The following is a 24,732-nucleotide window of genomic DNA, read 5'->3' as shown; positions in this document are numbered from 1 at the left end:
CTCCAATTAAATCTGTGACCAATACAATAGCTCGGTCAGAATTTACAACATAAGAAATTTGTGCAAAAATGTTGGGTTTAAATGGAAAAAGATTTTTTTCTATTAAAATTGAAGTTTATGAACATATATCATGGTTGGTGTGTAATTAGTATGCAATTACTGTATATTAGAAATGCTTTACACAGGTAAATAATTGGAATTTCAGATTGTGACAAAGAAGTCCAAAGAATTATTATATAGAAATAAGGGCTGGGAACTGATGGGAACAAGTCTGCTGATTTATTAATATCCTATAAACTATTCTTCTCACGTGTCACAGAAAAAGCATTCTGTATAATTCACCTCATACAAATTTGTCAGCCACACCTTTGGTGTGAGATTGCTGCTGAGCAAGGCCTCTACTATTTCTGTCACCTTCTCAGTGCCAGCACCACAAGTCAGCAACTCCTTTTAGTAACAGCAAGTGAGGCAGCAAGTAACGTACAGCACAGATGAACATCTGTCAGGAATAGCAGAGGGCACCAGACCAAGCCACATGCAGTCCTGATCTCTTTCAATTACATGTTTGATGGCTCTGTGAACTGATAGGAGGTCCGAGGGTTGTGGTGAACTGCAGGCTACCCAGAAGTGTGACATCTTCGAAAATATCCTAGTTATTTTGAAAAGTACATCCATTAACTGGAGCTCCAAGGTGCCCTAGATATTCCTGAAAATGCTGCTTGAAATTTCTCTAATTTGAAAAGCTGGTGTTCAAGCATGAAAGATCGTATGAAGTCAGAATGCAATTAAAAATAATATTGAATAATATAAATAGCTCTTAACAAAAAGCTTTGTAATCTTAATTCCCTAATCTAATTGCATAAAAATAGTGTAATGTTACTAGATTAATGGAGAAAATATTATTATGGAAATAACTTTTCCAGTATGCTTCAGTACAAAAACAAAAAAAACAACACAGATTTGTAATCTCAGCCCTCTGTGAGAAAGTCTGAACTCTCAAAAACAGATGAAAAGTAGTTTCAACTCCAAGCAAACACTGTGTGAGGTAGGGATTATTGTGCCACCAAATCTGCATGTATAACAATGTCTATGCAAGGTGATTCTTATCATCACATATTCTGGGAACTTGATAATCTTTTTTTACTTACTTACACTTATGACACATCTGCGAGGAAAGAGTGTTATCTACATTTTACAGATGGGAAAAGAGCAATCAAATTATTTGCTTAAGATCAAACAGAAGTCCAGTATGGAGGGAGCTGAATCTCAGGCTAACATTTTAAACACTGGCTGTACCTTTCTGTTGGCAAGTCTTTGATTAATATTTACCTAGTTTTCACCCATTACGACACTCTTTTTAATACTATAATTGTTTCTATGTTTCTTTATCTGAATGTCCAAGTTACTATTGCTTTGATATTTGTTCTGACTGAGACATGGCATTACTTTATTTTGCTAAAAAAAAACAAACAGCAATAATATACTTTTCTCACCGACGCCTCCTTCTGCCCTAGAATCTATAACTTCAATAATAATTATCCTAAGATTATGCCTGTGGAGAAGACAATAATCACTGAACATGCTGAATAGATCGAGAAAGAGATGTAATAAGCCTTGGCACTGAATTTGTAATGAGCACTCATTTCAAGTAACCATTCTGGAAAACCTACCTTCACACAACACATCTTGCAGTTCCAGAAATGCCCGGAACCTGCAGTGCATGGGCTTCAACAGGAATCACAAGTGTCCAGCAGCTCTCAGAATAACAGGCCCCAGCTGCGACATGCAAATGTTGATTTCAAAACAGGATACGAAGGAAAAGAGCCTCGTAGTTGTGTGCAGTAACCCTTGGACATACACTTTTACCTTAACACCATGCAACAGCAATGCTCTTTATGCTGATAATACCCCGAGAAACCTGAGTTGTATGTGACACTACGGGAGAAGAAGCTGCATTCACGTAATGAAAATGAGAACTCCACAGCACAATCACACTACAGCTGATGTGGTGCTACCTTCAGAGTAGTATACGCACACTGTACATACAAGAAAAACAAGGCACGGAAAGATATTTTTCCAGCTGCCTTCCTGCCACACATCCAATTCCTACTTCCATGCCTGACACACCAGACCTTGTTTGTTGTGAAGGGCAACAGTTCGACTTTCTCCTCACCTGCCCTGCACTCCAACTATACCACTCACCAAGCTGCAGTCAACACATAACCTGACCCAAAACTGGCAAGTGAAATGCAGACTGCGCAAGTGTTGAGAAAAATTCATTCTTGCTTGCCATGACCTTCGGCAAAGCCTTGAGACAAGAATATCCATCTACACAGTTTTTCAGTGGTCATCATATGGCCTGCAAATAAGGAACCTTCAGGAAAGGGAGTAATACAAATAAGGAGCCTATTTATCCAATTTATGTTTTAATTTATGTGGATTAAAGTCTTCCTCTTTGGAGAGGAAGACACAAATGGTATGTATGATCTTCTTCCAAGATTTTTCTGAGATGTTTTCAAAACAGAAAGCTCTCTGCTCTTCCTCCACCCACTCTCTTTGAGGAATTTTCGCATCACAGGTTTTGAGTTATCTGATGTTCCAGCTATGCTTTCATGGCCCTCACCAGGAGCATAAAGAGAAGACAATCATCAGGCTTCAGACTTCTATGCAACAATACGTTAACTACAAGCCACAAAATAGTGGCAAGGACCCCCCTGCAACTTCCTCTCTCCCTCACCCCCCATCTGTGCACAGCCTGAATCTCTCTCTGACATGGCAGAACTGTTATTTTAAATTTTGAGGAACTTGTATTAGGCTGCCTAAAGGGAGGCAAACATTGATAAATATCTGAAGCCAAAGTCATATGGTAAACAAAGACTTCTACCCTTACTTTATATGTGAAGAAGTCAGATCATATCTTATCCCTTTAGACATATCTTATCCCTTTAGACATGAAGAAGTCCACATAAATGGCATCTTCCAGCTGAACTAAACACCTACAGATGCACAATAATGAATCCTGTTACAAGAAAGCAAAGGTTGGAAACGCACATGCTTCAAAACCAGGCAAAATAACTAGGCAGGCTGTAACCTCAGAGCTAAATATTCAGCTTAGAGGCCCACAGCCTTCAGAATACACCTTCATAATTCTAGCAAATGTTGCATTGCACACTGCTGATGTTTTATCACTCACCAGACGAAAACTATTCATTCACATAAAGAATAGTGCTTTACATCAGGAATACTGAGCAAAGGGGAGAAGTTCAGTTTTATTAATGATGACATCACATAATGCAGGATCTAATCCTCGAGTACAGACTGAAACTGATTGTACACAGTTAATGCACCAGAACTAAGCCAAAGACCAAATAAAGAGTCACCCCAAAATGCTTCTAAGTACTCCACTGGAAATGACCTCACATTAGAACAAGGTTTCCCAGTAGAACAGACTCAGGGAGAAGCAAAGCCACCCCCTGTTTTTCACATGAAAGATGAGACCTTAATGTTTCAGGTTCACCAACAGCTACTGCTCAAGAAATTCCAGATTTCCTGTTCAGGGGTCAGGGAACTAACGAAGAAAATTACAACACGCAATCCAATGTAGAGTACTTAGTGTGTTTTCTCACTCTGAGAGGTAGGTTTCCCAATCACCCAGACGCTAATCATGAAATTCATCTGTGTCTTAAATCTCCTGGAAGTACTTCCCTCTCCCACTGCAAGGACAGTTCCTCTCAGGTCAGCTTGTCTATGCACAGGATTTGGACTCAATTCAGTCTCACCTTGGCAAGCCTTAGATCTTCCTTCGAGGAGCAACGGGGTCAGCCCAGCTCCCCGGCACAAAGCTGTGCCACCATCTTGACTTTGGCTGGGACTCTAATGCATTTGGACCCTGGAGTCAGACCCAACCTGCTCTCATCCCCTCCCGTCTGCGCTGCGGGGGCACGGAGGGACTGCAGCCGCTCCGCTGGAAGGCTGCGCAGCGCTCTGGGCTTCCTCCCTTCAGCACATGGTGGGATCATTTGGCTCAGACACATGTGAGCTTCCTTGGATGTCACGTCAGTCCCTCCGAATGTCCTGCGAAACCCTTTTGGTAGTAGCAGGCTATGGTCAGATCTCACGCATTTCAGAAACCAGGCTGAGGGGAACATCTCCAAAATCTTTGCTGCTGTACTCCACAACTAGGCTACAAGATAAGGGCAGTTTGCACTGTTTTTGACATTCCCTCCTGCTTTTATCTATCCTGTAGCTACAGAAACAACTGCAATCATTACGTCCAAAAAATAAATAATAACCCTGGGTTTAATGATCTGTAATAGACTTCCTTCAAAACTTTGTCTCTCAGCTTCTCTGACCCACATCCGCACGTGTATTTAGGTCCAATGTCTAAAGGCCTTTGTGGAAAACCCACCTACACTGCAACTCCTTGTGAACATATTCGTAGGTGCAAAGATGCCAGTGAGAATTGATAACCAAGCACTGGTCAGGTAAGTTTTTTAAGATTAAAAATGGAGATCAAATTATGTCTGTCCTGCTTATTTAGATCATAAAATTTATAAGGAAAAGGAATGTCTTTCACTGAGTCTAAATACACTTGCTGGTACAAATTAAATCTAAAGATTTAATTAAACATGACTACAGTGCAAATTATTACCACTTTAATAATGACAGTCTGGAAGGTTTATAAAAGGGAAAAAAAAAAAAGAATAAATCCTGAATTTCAAGATCAAAATGTTTAATCCTCAGATATTTCAGCCTTAAACAGAAGGGTTCTAGAAAGCTCTTAGCTTTCAGGCAGCTAAACCTGGGTAGGGTGAAAAAAATTCATGCAAGAGCTTTGGTTAAGCTCCCTCACCGAAGACCACCCCTGGAAAAAAAAAAAAGCCCAAGAATAAAATGTCTTGTACATGCCCTTGAAGGCTGGCACCTGACACTGCCGTGTTCACGCCCCCATGTCTCTCTACGTGCTCAGCATGCACCTTGCTTAGATAGCTCCACAGAGACTGCTGAACTAGGAAGTTCAAAAATGCAACAAATCCCCTTATTGTTCGTGTCACTGCAGTAACTATTTATCTTAGCACCATGTGCTAGGCAAATCATCGCGTGTTCACGTTTTAATCTACCTCATCCAGGATGGAAAAACACTACCCAGCATATCTTCATTGTTGGAATGTTATTTATAGCCATCCTTTTTATGAATAAAGACCTGCTCATAAGTCAGCTGTCAGATTTCCCATGGTTATTACAGTCGTAATGCTCTGCGACCCCACTACTAACGCCGTAGTGGCCATACCCTTCACCTGGGAGCCTGCAACTGTTGGTAAAGGCATGAGCATTTATCAGGCTCCTTTTTAACTTCAGCCCTCTGCAGAGACCAGGCTTTGGTGGATGATCAGGCTTGCTCAGTGCAGCCAACACAATGCCACTCCACAACATTTGCACCCCTTCATGTGGGGGCACTGGGTCAAGCAGCCTGCTCCTCTTGCACCCAGTGCAGGATTTGGGTTGTATGCCCACGGACAGAGAAGTATCTGGGGGAAGGGGAGAAGTTGTACTTCCTCCTCAGCTGTATCAAAATCCAGCCCTGAATGAAAAATAGAAAATGTGTGTATAACAGAAACTGTAGAACAAAAAGCAGCCATAGCACTTTTCTGTGCACACCTTTGTTTGTTGAACATAAAGCCTGAATTGCAGTGAATCAGGCATGTGGAATTAAAGTGTTCAGATAGGAAAAGGGGACAGAAAAAAAAAGTATCTGTACCTTATACTGTAGTACCCAAATCAGGAAAGTCAAGAAAAAGTGCTCAAAGGGAAAAAAAGAGAAGAGAAAATAGAAGAGAAGAGAAGAGAAGAGAAGAGAAGAGAAGAGAAGAGAAGAGAAGAGAAGAGAAGAGAAGAGAAGAGAAGAGAAGAGAAAGAGAGAGAGAGAGAGAGAGAGAGAGAAAGAGAGAAAGAGAGAGAGAGAGAAAGAGAGAAAGAGAGAAAGAGAGAAAGAGAGAAAGAGAGCAATCTCAGTTAATTCACTAAGTGCAAAGTCATATGTAAGTAAAGTGCTGGCATGCCACCCAATAAACCTTTCCTGTTACTGCACGCAGAAATCCCATTTTTCAGTCTCACCAATCTGGGCTTGGAGGGTTGCTGGGCAGGGTTTTGCAGGGGGAGGGAGGATTTTTTATTTGTTTGTTTGTTTCATAGGCTTTTTTTGAAACAAAATGCTAACCTGAATGTATAAATTCACAAAGTCATGTGGGCTGAAAGAGAAAAAGCTGCCAGTAAATAAAAATGGAACATTTTACTAAAAGGTTTCTAGATGTGCATAGGTTGCAAAGTATTAGCTATTTATTACAGGATAGTTGTTCAGTGCTAGAAAACCCCATCCCTTTTGCCATTCATTTTGGAGAAGTGAATAAATTTAGGCAAATCAGGAGTAGGGTAAATCTGGAGAAATTACAAAGGGGAGGAGTTCACCTTCCTGGCTATGGCTTTCAGGTCTGTCCAGGACTACTTACTCCAGTATAAAACTGAGAGCAGAAATATGATCACATACTAAGAAGTCTAATCAATTCTTGTTTTAACACTGAGCCTATTTAAAATAGATAATGGAATTGCTGTTCCTTGTTCTATTCTCTGTGCACATTCTCAAGACAGAGGCAGTAGGTAAGTCCTTGCCTGTTCTTTCTAACCCCATATAACAAGGTTACTCTTATTTATGATTTATTTCTGAGTGTCAGTGCCTACAGGGCAAACTCTCTAGTCCTTCTATATGAAAAATGAATGTTTTATTTGTTTCTCTGCCTTTCTCATTTGTGGGAAAATATCAAATATAGATTTCTCTCATGAATGAATGTTTTTTTTTTTCACCTTTAGAGATTCTAGTTGCTTTACTTGTCCAATAAAAATCAATGGGGTTTGACTTGATCTCTGTGGTTACTTATATATGTAAATTCAAAACATTAACAAGTAAAATATTTTTTTTTTGTCCAAAAACTTCTTAAAATTTCAAATAGCTTGTTTTAGATTTCTACTCATTGCTTTGCCATTTGTAAGATTAAATTCTCATAGTTGCCTACTGAGGGAGAAAGAACAGTATGTCTTTTGCTGCATTAGCCCAGCAGATCCATCTATTTTTGCACTCTGTGCACTATGTACATAAGTGCAGTACGCACTTATGATGACTAGATTAAATCACAATCAATAATTAGTATTGAAAAACACAGAAGGTATTTTTATGCTTCTATCAAATCAGCAATATTATAACATTGAATAGTCTTTCCTATGTGAATATTAGCACACAGTCTCAAAATTAAAAATAAACACTGCAGTCCTTAATGGTGATGAAGGGTCTATTGTTTGCACTAAAATAGACTAGACTGCATTAAGGGAAAAAAAGAGATACAATATTATCAGAGGTATCAGAGGGAAGCACTGCACCAAGAGCCTGTTAAAGGGACATGGTTTTAAGGCAGCTCTAGATTCAGCTGCCAGACTTTAAGTAACAGAGGTTTGAGGTGCTCAGAAAGTGCCTTGAACATTGCATAAGCACTGGGGTAAGAGGGGTGTTTCCCTCATTTTATTTCTCTGTTCTTAACTAATCCTCCACATCCATGACTCGGTAACTTGCCTTTTCCAGATTCATACCTTACAGTTCAAATATCCCCCTCTTCTTTAGTCCGTGTGTTTTAGGTGTTCTGTCTCTGGAGGCTTCCCACATGTGGTACAGGTACACACAAACACAAAGAACCTTTGCTCTTCCAAAGTCTACAACTATTGCTTGCTTGATAGAAAATGATTACTGATTAATTAATACTTAGCTAAATTTACCGCTCTGTTAAGGCATTTATTACAGGATCCTAAAAGACCACTTAGAAAACCCACATAGGTTTTATTAAATCAGCGTTAGTAATTCGTTAGTAATTAGTGTTTTAACAGAAGTAGTAATACAGGGCATGCATGTAATATTTTTTATTGATTTTTTTTCTAACCATGATCACTTTCTTCCCTAAGTATAGAGGCAAATGGCACAGTCATTAATACTCCAGAAACTTGCTCTCCTCCCACCTTCCTTTTCAAACCTTTTCCCAACGCAGAAGCTTTACAGGATACATTATACTAAGTCAAAGGCTAGACATTTTAAGAAACCATGACTTTTGAGCATCAGCCCAAATTATTCTAAGTATCTGTTTTTCTATAAAAAGGAAAAATTTACTTCATTTCTATCTTGCCACTTTTCAGAACTACTTCGAGTGATACCCACTTACCAGCTCATTTAACATATCTGCACCATGCCCGCTTTTTCTGCTCTGACTAGCCTGACAATTCACTACACTTAGATAGTCAATATAGATACTTGCTAGTCTTTTAAGTTGCTTTCAGCCTGGACCTGTCTTAGTACCACAGCACCTATTTTTAAAAATTATTACTAATAGTCCTTACAGGGCTTTATAAAGAAGCAAGCCTCATTATCCCTAGGCTACCAAATGGAAACAAGAGCATTGGTGCAGCCACCTGCCCCGAGACCAGCCAGCAGCATGAAGAGAGACTGTCTGTCTTGAAGCTCTGTTCAGCATCTCATCCGCTGATTTATATGGATCTCAGCATGTTCCATTAACAGGGCATCGATGCACCTCAGATGCCTGCTTGATTCCTTTGAGAGATCAGTGACCCTCTGGAACTGCTATTAGACAGGCAGTAGTGAGGCGAAATGTCCGCAGTGTTCCAATAGGATCATCCCAAACCTTCTGAGAGACGTTTTATTAATGGTAAGTTCAGTCTAGTGCCATCCAGAGAACACCAATTGCAGAGGACAGTAACACACTTCTGTCTAGAAGTTTTTTTGTGGAGTTACAGCCAGCTCCATGCATTACTGAAAAATAACCTGCTCTAATGGGAATGGAATGGAGCATGGCATTATCTCAAATTAGTCACCTTTCTATCTCAGTACAGATTGACTTTTGATCTCAACTTATGACTGTTATGCAGGATATATCGCTTAGGGCTTCCTTCTCTTTCTTCCTTGGACTTTTTCAAACTTCACAAACAGATTTAAAGCCTTATCTGTGTCTGCCTGCTCTTATCCATGCATATCAGTGTATGCCATTGTCATCAGATCCACTGTATGCAAGAAGAAACAAGAGGTCACATTTAGCAAGTTGCTGAGCGTGCACTGAGAGCAAAAGATGCCCACTAATACTGCTCTCTGCTCTCCTCTCTCCACATAGCTACAAAAAAACCTGCACAGGCAGGCTTCAGATGGCAGAGAGTTTTCTAGCTCTATCATTTGTGCTGAACCAGTAACAGCACATTGTGCTCACTATCTTCAAAACTGAAAAATATTTACTAACAAACTTTCCCATTAAACGTGAAACCTGGAATTAAATTTTAGCAGATGAGCTCTGTAAGAGGGACTGTTATGGTCAACAGAGGTGTAGCTTCAGGTAAGATCATCCGCTGCCATACTCACTGTTATATGTGGCTTATAATTGGAGGGGTTTTATGGATGAGAGAAGAATGGACGTGAACTGTGTGACCAGGATATCTAAGGATGCAAATCCGGTAATCTCAGAGTACACTTATTTCCTTCCATAGCTTATGATAAAGGCACAAAGGGGTATAGCACTGCAGCAATTTCATTCTTATTCTCTCTTTGACATTAAAATTCAGCGAAAGACAGAAAAGCATTTGTGGCAGAGCAGCATATGAGAAAGAAAACAGCTCTTAACTGGCTGTAACAGCCTGTTAGATTTTAGGGAGACAGGTAACTAAGCTCAGTGGGCAAAGAAGCAACATTGCATATTACTGGAAGACTCCTGAAAGGGAGCTACAAGACAGCATTAAAGCCATATATGGAATAAACCTTGAAATATTTTTAACTTTTTACATTTCTGTAGCCAGCCAGGTATGGCACGCAGATATATCTGCATTGCACAAATTTGTGTTAGAACAGGAATGCTTTGATTCTCTTCACTGTAGTCTACGTGTGAAGTTATTCAAGAGTGTGTACTGTGCAGTCATACCTTGCTGTAATTTAAATCAATCTGCAGATCCTGACTTCCTTTTAAAGAATTACACATGCAAGTATATAAGATCACCTCTGCTGTCTCCACTGCATATGAAAACAAAAGCTGACCCATGCATGACTGCTTGAACCGCTGAGGAGTGACTGCATATAGCAAGTAGCAATGAATGACTGATACCCCACATGACACAAATCCTGCTTTGTTATATTTGTGTTGTGCATAAGTCAGTAGGAGCTGGAGTTCTTGAGCATCCAGACTTTCTACTAGGTTGATGCTTCAAAGGGCATCACAGCTACAAGTCCAAATAACACTGTTCACTAGTTTGCAGTCTGGTTCTGGTAATACGCAATGAACAGGCAATTTTCTATATACAAAGTGGACCCAGGCACATAATTAATGTTCAATTTAAGGATCAGCCTGACCAGGGTGAGTATGCCACATTGTCACCGTTTGTATTAACTCACTATTTAGCTGATCCTCACGCAGAACTGCAATGTGCTGCATCACCTTGTCCTTCTCCAGCATTCAAGCCAGGGTGCCTTCCTGCTGCTCTTCACTTCAGTTCCATGGGAAGGAAAGGAACATGGTAGAAGCCATTCATAGGAGCCATTCACAGGTGGCAAGTGACATTACCTCAGCTTACAAATTATTCTTCTTTCTCCTACAGCAAAAGATACCAGCATAAGAATTGGAATATCCTTTATATGATGCAGGTTGTGCAGTGATACTTAAAACTGGAATCATGGCTTCTCATAGACCTTACATTTAGATTTTGAAAACTGGAAGCAGACAAGCATTTCCAGAGACAGGGACTGCTGTGAGGTACCTTCCTCTTAGCTGTCCAGGTAACCAGTACAAACCTTTTAGCCTCCAAGGCAAGCTGCGAGGTCCAGGTTCTCAGCTAGGTGTCTGTCTCCATGCAGGTATGTTTTTTTTCCCCTGTTTGTGGTATTGCAAGAGATGCTTTGTTAATAAGACGCAGAATGTATCAAATGGCCTGGTATTAGATTACTAGGCACTTTTCTAGCCATAAGATCAGTCATCATAAACCCAGTATAGAAGACTACAACGAGACGAGAAGACTGCAACTACAACAAGAACAGTAAAGCCAGAAAGTAATTTGTTTGAATTAATTTTTTACAATATTTAAAAAGGGATTTCTTGAATTTTGTTTGACACTGCCTCTGTGGCAAAACAAATACCCACGGAAGCAGTTCACCTTAGCCCTGGACACTATTCTTGTTAAAAGCCAGCTTCCTTATTTGATACAGCAAATTTATGAGGACACATATATATGACAGAGGCTATGACAGTATCACAGGTCACGGCTGAAATTATTTTCCTCGCTCTTTGACACAAAGGAAGTAATTTGCAAGTGTTTATTGAGCAAATCTAGAATCCTCTCAGGCTCTTTAGATTCTTCCTTTAGCTTGTGTGTGTAACAGACTAAGACCTCATTGAGCATGTGATTTATGTATAAATGTGCAAATTATAAACACCATGCACAAAACAGATGTAGTTACATGTAATGCTCCATTATTACAATAAAGTTTATCTTCAAGACTAAGTCCCTGCAATGGATTGGAAGGCACATACATATAGCTTATATATAGATAAAATATAAAATATGTCTCTATAAAATATAGATAAAATTTCCAGGCAAAAGTGAATAGATCACAAACATTTGTTTTTACAAGTTTAGAGATACATGTACCTAAAGATAAACATTTGGAACTGATTTTGCCTGTCAAAGTGGTTGACCGGCACTTCCTAAGGATGTGTAATACTTAAAAATGTATAAATAGACGGACGTATATATGTTTAGTTTGTGTTCAGCAACCTCATTAATTAGGAAGACAGACTTAGATTCCACTTGCTCTTAAGTTGCTCGGTCTTTTGTACTAAAGATAATAAGCTTCACAAAGCCAGCTAAAAATAGAACTAGCCCAACACAAACCAAAGCTAAAAATACACTGCATGCAAAACTAGCGTTTGTAATTTCATAGAAAAGGCCCGCCTGCCCTCCACTGCAACGCCGGTGTTTACAGCAGGCTTTAGGGATGAGTTTGGATCAGGTGGACAAGAGAGCAGTAATGAGAACTCTGACATTCAGGGCAGCCTCGGCTTTCTGAGAAGCAGGAGAGCAGTGGGAGCATTATCAGCTGTGTGTCTCAGAAAACAAGGAATTGTCAGAGAGGATGTGGCTGAAAGAGCGTGATGCGATCTGAAGAGGCAAACAAAGGAGTCAGTCAGTGAAAGAGAGAGATTTTACCTGAAGAGCAACAGAGGACGTTCTTACTGTCTCAGTACTTTGGCTATTACTGGTGGCATAGAGGTTATCCACACTTCAAGAGATTAAATATGTTTAACAGAAACAGCGAACAGTCAGTATATAAAATTGTTAGATTTCCAAGCACTTTATTCAGAAGGTCAAAAACTGTTTTAGTAACTCTTCTGGAGATGGACACATTAGAAGGGTGAATTTCAGCTCTGCTGAGCACCACCTGTCTCACCGCCTGGGACACACGGGCTTCCAAGCAGCGGCTCAGCAGGTCCAAGTAGGGCAGTAAGCAGGGGACAAGTAGGACAAAGTAGATTTAGGAACTTTTACGGAATTCAGGCAATCTGACCGCTGTCCAAAGAGCTTAAGGGTCTTTTCCTAGATCACACAATAGCACATTAGCAAACTGCTAACACCCTGGCGTCCAGCCAGAAGCACTGTCCTCCATCCAGCTGCGTAAGTGAACAGAAGAGGGAGATCTCAACTGAAGGAATTTTTCCCCCAGGCTTCCCAGCTAGGCTTGATAGCTAAAACAATTGAAAACATTTACAATAAAATGAAAACAATACGTAATTGTATTGTTTTGCAGCTGTTCTGGTGCCAAGAAACAGCTTTGGTCAGGAAACCAGTTGTAAATTTGACAAGGAAGAAGCAGAGATAAGTAGGACTGCTCACTTGCCAACAGAGACTCCCTAAATTTAACTGTCTTGAACTTTGTGAAGGAAGAGGAGGCCTTCAGCCCAGTTCAGCCCTGCTCTAAATTAAAGCCCAGCCACTTATTATGTGACTTAAAAAATCCATAATACAGTACAAGACTCAGATATGGATGATAACATAGCAATTTTAAGTCTAGGAGTATTTTGTATACTGAATGTGTAGTACGTGTACTGAATTTTATTACTTCCACTGGTGACAACAACAACAAAGTCCCTACCTAAGCAAAGGAGCTTTTGGAAATCCTGGCTTGTACTGAATACTGTCCCAAGTAAAGTATGGATGCTCATGGCTTCATTCACAAGCTAATAAAATCTGTGAGAGTAAGCTATAACAACCTCCAGGGCAGCTGATATCAGAGCAATGGTTTCAGCACTCAACTGCAAAAACACAAATGAAACCCACAAAACAAAACAGACAACAAAAGAACAACATTCAGCTGCATGCTTCTTGGCACTAAAATAAACAACATGAAAGAAATAGGAGGGCTGAGATTTGACCGAAAGAGGAGGGGGTCAGAGGAATGCAAGAAAGGACCTTCAGAGAAAGAGAAGGGAAAGAAAGACTTTGCAGTAGGAAGGTGAAGGGGAGGTTGTCATGAGACGGGACAAAGGATGGATGAAGCAAGAACAGGAATTACAGATTATGAAGGAACTATCTGAATGCTGTAAACACCAGGGAGGGAAAAGAATTGTTTAGGGTGGTTCAGTGATATTTCTAGGAGTGATGGGATGCAGATAAGCAAGTGGAAAATGTAAGCTATAAAACAGGAAACATTTCCTGACAGTGAAGTCTAATAGACTGTGGAAAAGTCTCCTGCGGGAAGTGGCAGGAGCCACTTAGACAATTAAAACTAGACTAGACAACATACCTTAGGGCATAATCATACCTCAGAGCACAGACAACTGACTGGATGTGACAAGTATCTTTCCTACTTGCTTCAGAAATGAAGTCCAGGGGAAAAAAAGGACCATTGTAAATGCAAGGTCAATATACATAGGGAGGAATCACACCTGAGTCAAACAAAATACAAATACAAATTTTCCTTGTAAGTGACATAGGGTATGGCAGTTTGGTTTTTCCGCAGCCATATCTACACAAACATCCTGTTCTCTAACGTTACACTACCACCACCCAAAAAAGTCTCATTTACAATAAACATTAATTCATTATTTGCTCTGGAATTCTGCAATGTTTAATTGACTTATTAAGTTTTAACAGCTTTAAGGACTTCTTTTTTAAGGATTGTTGAATTTATGTCCTATTCTATTTCGCTGATACCATCCAGCTTTCTAAACCACAGCTATGATAACTACTTGACAGAAAGCCACTATTTCTTTATTAGTTTGTAGACACCATGAGTTTTGCAAAAAATCTGCAAAAATTAGACACTGTTTATTTGGTGTAGGATGTCGAATCTGTCAAACACCTACCAACTGGCAATCAGTTCTGTGGTTGCTTTCCTCGAGAAGGGTTGGACTCAGACTCAGCAATGAAAGGCTCCATAACCTACTCCCATTTCACTCCTCTGCTACGGAGGCACTGTATCAGGACCACTGACACTACCACTCGATGACAGTTATCTTCACTCAGTGCTTCCCTTGGTCTTTGATTTTCATGCTTCCACACTCACAGTCTAAAAGCTTCACAGCCTTGCACCCAGTGAACACTGTACTTGCTGCACTTACTCCTAATTGTGAATCATATTGACCGTAAAATTTAATTTGCAGTAGTGCTTTGATGTCTAATTCATTGTACAAGGTAGTATACAATCCCAGAACAGTAAACCTTGTTCTGAGATTTACAGTAAACAGGTCGGAATACCTCAAATGACCTTGATTTCTCACCTCGCAGCTTTCTTCTCTGGTCTAACTCACATCCCAAAGAGTCTGAGGCAAAATCTTCGCAGGTGGTTAACTTCTCGTGCTGCATAAATGCTACCATCTTTGAACATTTGCAACCAGGTCATTTCCACAGTTCAGTGTTTTTACCCCTGAAGGTTCACACACATGTAAGTTGCAAAGAAAGCCCACTCCTGATCACAGGGTGCTGGTGCAGAGACTGTTAAAGCTTATGAATATACATATATTGAAGCGTATGCATATGCTTTAACAGTCTAGCCACTGGGCTAAAGCAGTGTTCATAAACTTGTTTCCAGTCATTCATCTATGCAAACACTAACACTTACGAAATCTAATCAAGCATTGTGAAGATTGGCTTACTCAGTATTTGCTAGGCATTTATTGATTAAAATATCGGTTAAGGCACTGGGTGACACTCTGCGCTTGGAACTTGTGGTTTTACTGTTTCCCAGCGAAGATAAGAAATCACTCTGTGCCACTGAAGGTTTGGCCACGGGCTTGTGTACACAGGCCTGAAAAAATGCAACAATCAATTTTAGAAATGACAGATTTAAAGTTAAGCTTTTTATATGTTTAGAAGTGTCTCAAAAAAAAACCACAAAACTTTGCTGAAACCAATTTTTTGATAATTACAAAATATTAATGGAACGACGATGCAGAAATCAATGCAGTTCTTACAGTATGAATGTAGCAGTATGCTCTGTTTACTTCTCTTCCCGATATTACTAAACATTTGCTAAACTAGAACGTCAACATTATTTGTAGTTTTCAGCATAAATTTAATTTTTGTGAGAGATGAACTTAAACAGTATAATTTTTTCCAGATTAAATTCATTGCCACATGCTCATCCAAGATTCTGTCTTTGTTAGTACTGCTAGCCACATGTCATATCAAGGTTCTATTTATAATTTTTCTAAATACTAAATAGGAGAATGGCACTGCTATGCTACTGATGTGAAGATAAGGTTTTAAAAGCAGGTATGAGCCTTCTAGCAGACGTGTTATAAAAGGTCACAGATTACGGTAATTAGCAGTCTAACGACATGTAGGACTCCATAACAATGCCTATAAATTGATTAGCCTACTTACCAAATTGTATGTCATTTACTAATAGCAGATGAACAGAAATTATAATATTAATCATGATTATTATAGCTTTTGAATTGTTATTGATCAAAGTTAAATAGGCAAAGAAAACTATTCCCATTAAAATCCATTTACAATGTATTATTGTCATAAATAACCATTGAAACATGCTGCTATAAACAAAACAGTCCTTACTTTCCCAAGTAGATTAACAAAGTTCATTTAAATCAGCTCTTATCCTCTGAATTTCACATTTCTGGTGACAATGAAAAATTGAGATTAAGATATTCTATTGAAAAATTCTGCAACCCTCTGTGGGGGATCACAGCTGTGTTAGAATGAGGATTCCTCATTTCTTATGAAAAATGAGACCCTTTGTTTCTTAAAACTTCTTAATGCACGAGCTATCTTTAAAATTGTGGAACAGTGAGACACGTCATCTTACAGAAGTGAATTTCCAAGTAAATGAAACAATGGCAAGTACAGATAAGAATTATTTTTTTTTTAACACTACACAAATTCAGCTGTGGAACCTTTGCCTCAAGGATTTGCTGAAGCTAAGTTTTCAAAAACAAATTATTTAGAACCACAACCCATCCAGAGTTATACTTCATGCTAGCACAGTTTTTGGAAGGTGTATCAACAGGCGTAAAGTGATTCATTTAAGACTAGAAGGAGATCTAAAAAGAGGACAGAGCTGCTGGCTGCAGGATTTTTATGGTCTCTTCTGCAGTATTTGATATCAGAAACCAGCTGGACTCGCTGGATGGTGAGCTCCATATTGCTAAGAAATCTCTAGCAACATGTTAAAGATTTATTTACAAGCAAAGCACTCACCTCTTACCAGCCATTGTCATTTTTATGCTTAAGAGATGAGACTGGGACTTCTTTTCCTAATAAAATTGGTCAGGGAAAACTAAAAAGTTGACAAAACTGTATGGCCAACCATAACTTCATCACTCCCTAAGGATCACAAGTTGTGAATCTGTTTCACATCTGCTTTTTGGAGGGACAATCTGTACAGTTTTCACTCATCTAATTTTGAATGTTGGATTTTTTTTTTTCAGTTGGACACCACTGGTGCTATCAGTCACAGAAGGATGAACAGCCCACCTGTAAAGGTACTGATAAACAATTTATTTCTGTAACCACATTAGTGTTTGAACTCTTCTGTTTTGCAAAAGGACTCTGTAGCAATAATGCAAAAATGCATACAACTCAGCATTTAATGCTGCACGATCGTACTATATGTAAACAGAAGTGCTAAATAGAATATCTGAAGAGGGGTATTTTGAAAGAGGCAGGGCTTGCTCTACTCATTTTGTTTCAGCGAAGGATGATGTTGCAATTAGAAATATATAATCCAGAGATAATCATTCTAGCGTGTTGGATATAGACACCTGTTTAAATTCTTAAGGACAGAGTTATGAAAAACTGTAATGTTCTACGTACAGCTGCACTTTTTGTTTTACCAGCAGTATCCACACAGGCTGCCTGCTCTCTTGGTCATCCTTGTGTCCAGCCCAGCCCTCCCTGGACCTGCCTGTGCTGGAAATGGCATTTCACTCCCAGCATGACCACAACCATCATCACTGTTACCTTTATTTTTATTATAGTTTCTGATCAACCAGCTAACCTCAGTGATAGTTCACTTTTTATTTTACAGCCACTTGTATGTGCACATTTTCTTACTAAGAACATTCTTGAAGCATACTAGTATTTTTCAAAACTACATAAATTCTATGCTAAGAAAGTTCCTTTATTAAATTCCCACTACCCAAAGAGCTTTCTTTCAAAGATATCTTCGTTTTCCCAAGCAAGAATATAATATCTGTTGGGTGTTTTGGTTTATCAAGGATTTGCAGTCTACAAAAAAAAACATTTTCTTTGTATTTAAATAGATCCTCGACAATGGCATGTAGTAGATGTCACCTGCAAAGGAAACTATCAGTCTCCTATCAATATTGTCACCAAAGATGTCATTTATGACAAGAGCCTGACGCCACTGAATTTTGAAGGTTATGATGTGAAGGGGTCTTCAAAATGGAACATCGAGAATAATGGACATACAGGCAAGTACTGTCTAATACATTATGACAGGACTTGTACCTTCACTCTGAACCTTCCGTTCATTTCTTCCATGTCTTCGGCAAGTTGTTAGATATCACTACTGCTATTTAAAAGAAAGAAAGAAGATAGTATCCCTATATTTCAAACAACTCGCTGAAATCTTTATAGATTTCAACCTGTTTTCTTCACAGGCAGAAGTAATGTAACATGAGGTTGTTGATCAGCTATTTACAGTGAATCAGCGAGCAGTAAAGCCGTGAACCCATTCAACACTGATTCACTTCCTCTTCTTCGCTAGAGGCATTATTAATGATGATGCTTCAACAATATTACACTAAATTACTTTAAAAACAACAACAACAACAACATACAGCAAAACACTGGTTGTCTTTTTTTAAGAGTTATCTATAGGCATGATTAAAATCTTAGATGTGTTGTTTCAACTGCCAAATTCTTAAAATGGGAAGTTGCAAGTGCTAAACATATTTGTAACTTAAAATTGAGAGGTAGGGACAGAGACAGCTGAATAGATTTTTCAAAACCGGAGATTCTAGTTTAAAGCATCAGTATTTTGACAAACCACAAGAAAAGTCCATGACTGATTTTTCACTTATATACAGGTTAATGACTTTTGCATTACAGAATGATGTTTCAGAATCCGTTTATCACAGTCACTGTTTACAGTAGTGTCTTTTACACAAAAAATTATACTCTTAAAGATAGGTCAGAACTCTCAGCTTCTCAAAACACGCAAAAGGATCTAGGTTTTCGTCTCAGCTTTTTTAGATTTCTTCCAAGTGCAACCAATTCCTGTGCTACAACAAGAACACTGACAACAATATTGCTTAAATTATAGCAGCAATTAGAAGCTCTACGTGAGATTAGATTATCATTATGTTCACTGATGTGCAGACAGTAAAGGTCAGTGTCTCAAAGGTCTTACAATCTCAATAAACAAATCCAACAAAGATATGTTAACATGCATTTAGAGATAAAAAAGTCAAGTAACTAAGTGACACAGAAGCTTCCAGCTCATTTGGAATTCAGAACCAAAATGAAATCTCCAGGGTTTTAATCCAGGTCAAAACAACCTTCCCTGCAGGGAAAAAAAAAAAAAAAGTACTGGACTTAATGTAGAGAACTTATTAAGTCATATTTTTAAGCATAGCCCAGATGTCTCAAGCATATAATGTACTTTACACGTGATGGTGGTTTATAGATAGAAAATATCTTCTTCTAAGAAAATTTTATTTTGCTGTTGGCAAAGAAAGACATAAAAGACAAAAAAACACCTTCCCAAGCTATAGCAATGCTCTGCCTTTTTCCTCCATTTTACAAAAGGAAACAAGGATCATCAAATGTATTTTCTTACAGCTGCAACTGAAGTCATGGGTCAGCCAGCTCTCCAGATTCACAGAGCAAATCCTAGGTTGAAAAGGGAACAGAAGCTCCAAGTACTGTTCCGCAGATGAGGGATGCCCAAATGCTGTTGCATATTACTGGAAAGTGGGCTGTGATATTTCTCCTTTTCATCTCAAATTAATCTCAGCTAACATTTTTTAAGAATTCAGTTTCTGTAGAGGGGAACTTCTAGAAAACTTGGCATGAAAAACCAAGCCAGAACTTCAGGATAATTTTGAATCACAGGAACATGCATCTCTTTAGTCAAGTAATGTATTATTTGAATATGTTTTTTTAAACTATTTATTTCTTTTCTCCAGTTAAAATAACATTGGGCACATCCCCTAAAATTGGAGGTGGAGGTCTGAGAAGAAAATACAAAGCAATAGAATTTCACTTCCACTGGGGAGTCCAAGACACGCTGCATTACCTTCCCGGGTCAGAGCACAGCATAGATGGAGAAAAACAAGCTATGGAGGTAGGTGGCACTGTCTGTGGGTTTGGGCCATAACTCAAGAGCTCTGTATTTTTAAGATACTATAGGAAGAAAAGCATGGGCCGGTTCTCCTATGAATGCCCAAGAAGGGAAATAACGAACTGATGACACATTGCTTACTAATCAGAGCACAAAGGAAAACCTACTGGGTTTATACAGCAAAGGCACAGAAAAGATAACAAATTTGCAATTTTATAGCCTTTGGGAATATTTTGAAGTCTGTACAGCTGGAATACTCTCTCATGCTGCTTATTCAGACTATATATCCATTTCTGGGACTGTACTCATGAATTGACCTATACAACTGAGAAAAGAAATATTTTCTCCAAGTTCAGACAGGTTGCTGGTGCTGCTATGAATGGATCGGTAGAGAGACCACCACCACCACCACTCCCCAGTCAAACCATCAAGTAAAAATGTAACAGTTCCACTGCATAGGCTGAAAACTGAGGGCTGCAGCAGTGCACAGAGCACTTCGGCTTCTACTACACAGGCGGGGAAACTGATTTTGGTACAAGAAGTTTCAAATGATAGTCCATTTATTGCATAGTTCCTGCCTCAGGTTCAGAGCCTTGGACTGTCTCTCCCCAGCCTGCGGGCAACAAAGCAGCTCCGGTTCCACTACAGCAGAAGTACAGAGAAGCAGGCAGGCTACACTTAAATAACAAATAATTGGCCTCGACTATTTTGTTACAGCTTCATATTGTCCACATAAGAGAAGATGCTTTGGATATAGAGGATGCAAAGAAAATTTCAGACGGTATAGCCGTGTTAGCATTCTTTATAAAGGTAGGTGGCCAAAATTCAAATTCATTATCTCAAATGTGCTGGTAAGTTGGCTGAGTTGTGTCAATGTTACATTATTCCTAAACCTTTCGCACTTCTACAGAAGTGCACTGGCCGCACTTAGCTCCTTTATCTTTTCCTACATTCTGTTTGCTGCTGTTAGCTCTGTAGTTCTCGTCTGTTTTATTCATAGTTCATTTAAAATAACCTGTTGCTGAGAAGTGCAGGGTATGGAATAAAAATATTTCCATTTCAGGTTGATGAAGAAAATAAAAACTACGCAACTCTAATAAATGAATTAGATAATGTTCAATACAAAGGTAAGACATGGGCTGTTCAAAAAACAGTGTATATATACTTCGAGCACACACGCTACAAAGTAATTCAACATCCAATCCTGTTCTAATTGCAGTAGAGACTGTCACTGGAAATTCAAAGCTGAAGGATAAAGTTTAGTCTGTCAGGTACTCAGAGCATTGCAGGCAGGAGGAAATGTAGCTCTCCCTATTTGCAGATGAAGAACACTGAAGCACCACAATGAGCATTTCTTCTTCTGCAGAAGGAAGCAAAGTGAGAAGAAAAATATGCAGAAGAACATTTTAACAAAGATAAAATGTTTTTAACAGAAGAGGTGTTCATAATCTGTGCTCTGTGCCACCCTGCAGCTGGCAGTCAGGGATTCCACAAGCAAGGCAGCGTGGCTGCCCCAGTCAGCACGGGAAGAGAGCAGGGGATGAGGCTTTACATAGTCGCTCACTGCAGTCACATTTGAAGCCAAGCGTGAACAATACCTTCAGCTGCACTTGGTAAAAGCAACGTTTCTGCATGCTTTGCCTAGGGAAAACATCACAGATGGACCCTTTGCCACTGAGTTCCCTGATTCCACCTGAAGATGAGCTTGGAAGGTACTATCGGTATGAGGGCTCCCTCACCACTCCCGACTGCCATGAGGGTGTCATCTGGACAGTGTTTGAGAAGCCAGTTGAACTCAGTATTTTCCAGGTGAGTCACAGAGGGATACTCTGAAAGATCTGCTTCCAGTGATTTTACCCTGGGCCTACCTGCTCTCTCACATGATTTAATACAGACCTGTTAGCTGCTCCACTGCTGAGAGAATCACAGCACAGAATCCAACAGAACATCCCGAGCTGGAAGGGACCCACAAGGCTCTGAGTCCAACTCCTTGCTCCACGCAGGACCAACAAAAAATCAACCCCTGTGTCTGAGAGCCCTGTCCGAACACTTCTTAAACTCCAGCAGGGTTGGTGCTGTGACCACTGCCCTGGGGAGCCTGTTCCAGTGCCCAACCACCCCCTTAGTGAAGAACTTTTTCCAACGCTTTGTTGCTGTGACAAACATACATACGCTTGGCATTAGTCTAAACCCACACACTCTCTAGTGCCAGTTACGACAACGTCACTTTATAACCCTGTTAAATCAGGAAACGGCAGGAAAGGGGAAGGAAGGGGAAATGATGACATGAAAAGAAAACCAAATAACCCCATAGGTAAACACCTTGTTCAGCGCTTCGTCAAGAGCACTTCCCCTGTATTCATCTGCTTGCCCCAAATTTCACTGCCTTTCTTGTCTTATAAGTATTAGGATACCAGAAAAGAATAATTCAGAGTCCGAACTTTGAATCTATCAGCATCAGCTTTACGCAACCCATTTTTGTCCTACAAAGAGGAACAGGAGACAATCACGACTGCCTCTAAAATATAGATTGTTCAGCTGACAGAGTACACAGTTAAACAATTAAGATGTCCTGGAGTGGATTCTGAGCAATACTATTTGGGCAAGAGCCAGCAATTTTATTTTAGTTCCTTATTTGCAGTGTACTCACAATCACTTCAGTCAAAGGGCAATGCTCAGCCCCAGACAATGCTAAGCCACATGGTACACAGGAGGGAGCATCTGCTCACTCCGTGCCAACTTCTAAGCAGTTAGAAATTTGGAGCAAGGAAAGAAATGAGGCACGTAATCCTAGCCCTCTTACTTTGTGTCTCTGTGATGTGACGGACAAGGACAGGGCTGTGCGTCAGGAGGACCGCTCTAATGAAGTCCTTGAGCTGGACAAAGCATTCAGCTCACACAGAAAGGAAGCCCACGTGATTTCCGAGGTTAAAAGACGTTGGTGGCTTCTGGCAGTAGCCTCCATCATGATGTTTCCTGCAAGATTTAATGCATCCATACAGGTCAAAACAATGCCACAGAGTAAGGCACCGAAGCTACAAAATACCACAATTTCCAGTGTTTCACAGGAAAATAATTTAACAATCTATTTTTTTTTTTCAATGTCTGCAGGTTTCTCAGTTCTCAACAGTTCACTTTGATGGGAAGAACTCAACATACATGGCTGAAAATTTTCGGCCTGCTCAGTTTCTTAATGAACGATCCGTGTATTGGTCCAGTGCCAGCACCCTCCTGCCTCCTGCTAAGGTTTTAATGTTGGTCCTGATCCTTACGTACATCCTGAGCTCTCTTTTCCAGTGAACACTTCTCGCTTTTTTTTTTTGGCCAGTTGTTTTTTCTATCAAGTCTTCTCTTTAACTGCCAACTCCTGAATTATATCTGAATACAGAATGTTACCTTTTTTTCCTCCATACACTAACCAACAAATCCTGTTGCTGCTATTACATAAAAATTAAATCCATTGCACTAAATTACAAGAATTCTAAGGAACTATAAGATAAAACTATGAAGATTCTAATTTAAAAACACTTAAAACATTAGGATAGATTATCTTCTGTATATCCTGTAACACAACACTGGAAGGACACTTTACAAGCTCTATGGAGGACTTTCTGGAGGAATCTGTTCTTAAGTGCCTGTGAAGGTTTTTGTCTGGAGTACGTTTACATTCAACCCTGCAAGTCAGGAAGACAAACATCTGGAGTGATTCTTATCATGCCTACATTGTCCTATATGAAGGTACAATACGGAGCATAAAAATGCTCACATAATTGAACAACATTTGGGTCATTCTATCTAGCGATGTGACAAATTTCATCTGTACTACCACATTTTTTCCACCTTCTTCTCTCAGAATATGTAAAAGTTAATTCTTAGGTAAGGATACTGGATTCCTTGTATCTAACCTACTGATTCTGGAGTTCAATTTCCCTACTCAGCCTATTTATTCAGCCTAGTACGGCATCCTATTTCAGGATGCCCACGGAAGATATGATGTGCCAGAAGGAAAAAGGGGAGCTCGTCTGCATACACCAATTGCGCATCTGTGCAAATTCTCTCTTAGAAGGGCCATGGTTGAAGTGTGAGACTTTGATGCTCCTTTACATTTTTCATTTGCATAACAAAATGGGACAGCCCAAGTAAAGTCTCTTTCCAATATCACATTTTAGAAGCTTTTAAATTTCAGTTTGAACATTTGTGAATATTTCCACATGATTTTTTTTTTTTTAGAATAACAAGCCTGTAAAATATTTACATATGGTTAACATTCATAGTTTTTGCAAGGAGATTTTGATTTGAATTGATTTCTCCAGATCTCACCCAGTTACTTACAGAAAAGCTCAATATATTGGGAAATGGGATTTCCTTTTACTATTCTGAAAACAAATGTAACTGACTGTTTTCTTAGCTAATGCCATACAACATGTTGCAGCTACTTTGAGAATTTTAGGTTTTGGCCATGCCAAAATAGAGTTTTATGCTAGAAGACTTGTACTATTTTCTTTAGAGCAATGTTTGCAGGGATGACTCTACGCTATGGCTACATAGTCATTTTCAGGAAAATCATGACAGTGTGACTAACCACAGCGCACCAAAGGAGAAAAAATATTTTCATATTTAACAATCAATAATATAAGCTTAAACAATGTAAAAGCAAATGCACCTTGTTACATTTAGAGGAATGGTTAGGATTAACTGTATTTTTAGATAACTGAAGACTTTTGAGAAGCAGACATAAAAGAAAGATTAAAACTGAACAGACCTACTATATTTTCATTGCCTTGAGTTTTTATTTCTTTTGTCCATGCTGAACAAGAACCCACACAACA

General features: G+C 39.3%; 1 protein-coding gene across 1 annotated transcript; it reads left to right on the top strand.

Moving 5' to 3' along the window:
* Window positions 1-16,674: 16,674 nt before the first annotated feature.
* Window positions 16,675-23,203, top strand: CA4 (carbonic anhydrase 4). The gene is made up of 8 exons (XM_050714821.1): window positions 16,675-16,726; window positions 17,025-17,078; window positions 17,859-18,029; window positions 19,749-19,906; window positions 20,621-20,713; window positions 20,967-21,030; window positions 21,549-21,712; window positions 23,015-23,203. Exons 1-8 carry the CDS (start codon window positions 16,675-16,677, stop codon window positions 23,201-23,203), a joined length of 945 nt encoding a protein of 314 aa, XP_050570778.1.
* The last annotated feature ends 1,529 nt before the right edge of the window (window positions 23,204-24,732 follow it).

This window comes from Cygnus atratus, chromosome 20 (assembly GCF_013377495.2).
Source record: "Cygnus atratus isolate AKBS03 ecotype Queensland, Australia chromosome 20, CAtr_DNAZoo_HiC_assembly, whole genome shotgun sequence".
In the NCBI taxonomy this organism is placed as follows: Eukaryota; Metazoa; Chordata; class Aves; order Anseriformes; family Anatidae; genus Cygnus; species Cygnus atratus.
This window is presented reverse-complemented; position numbering and strand designations above follow the sequence as displayed.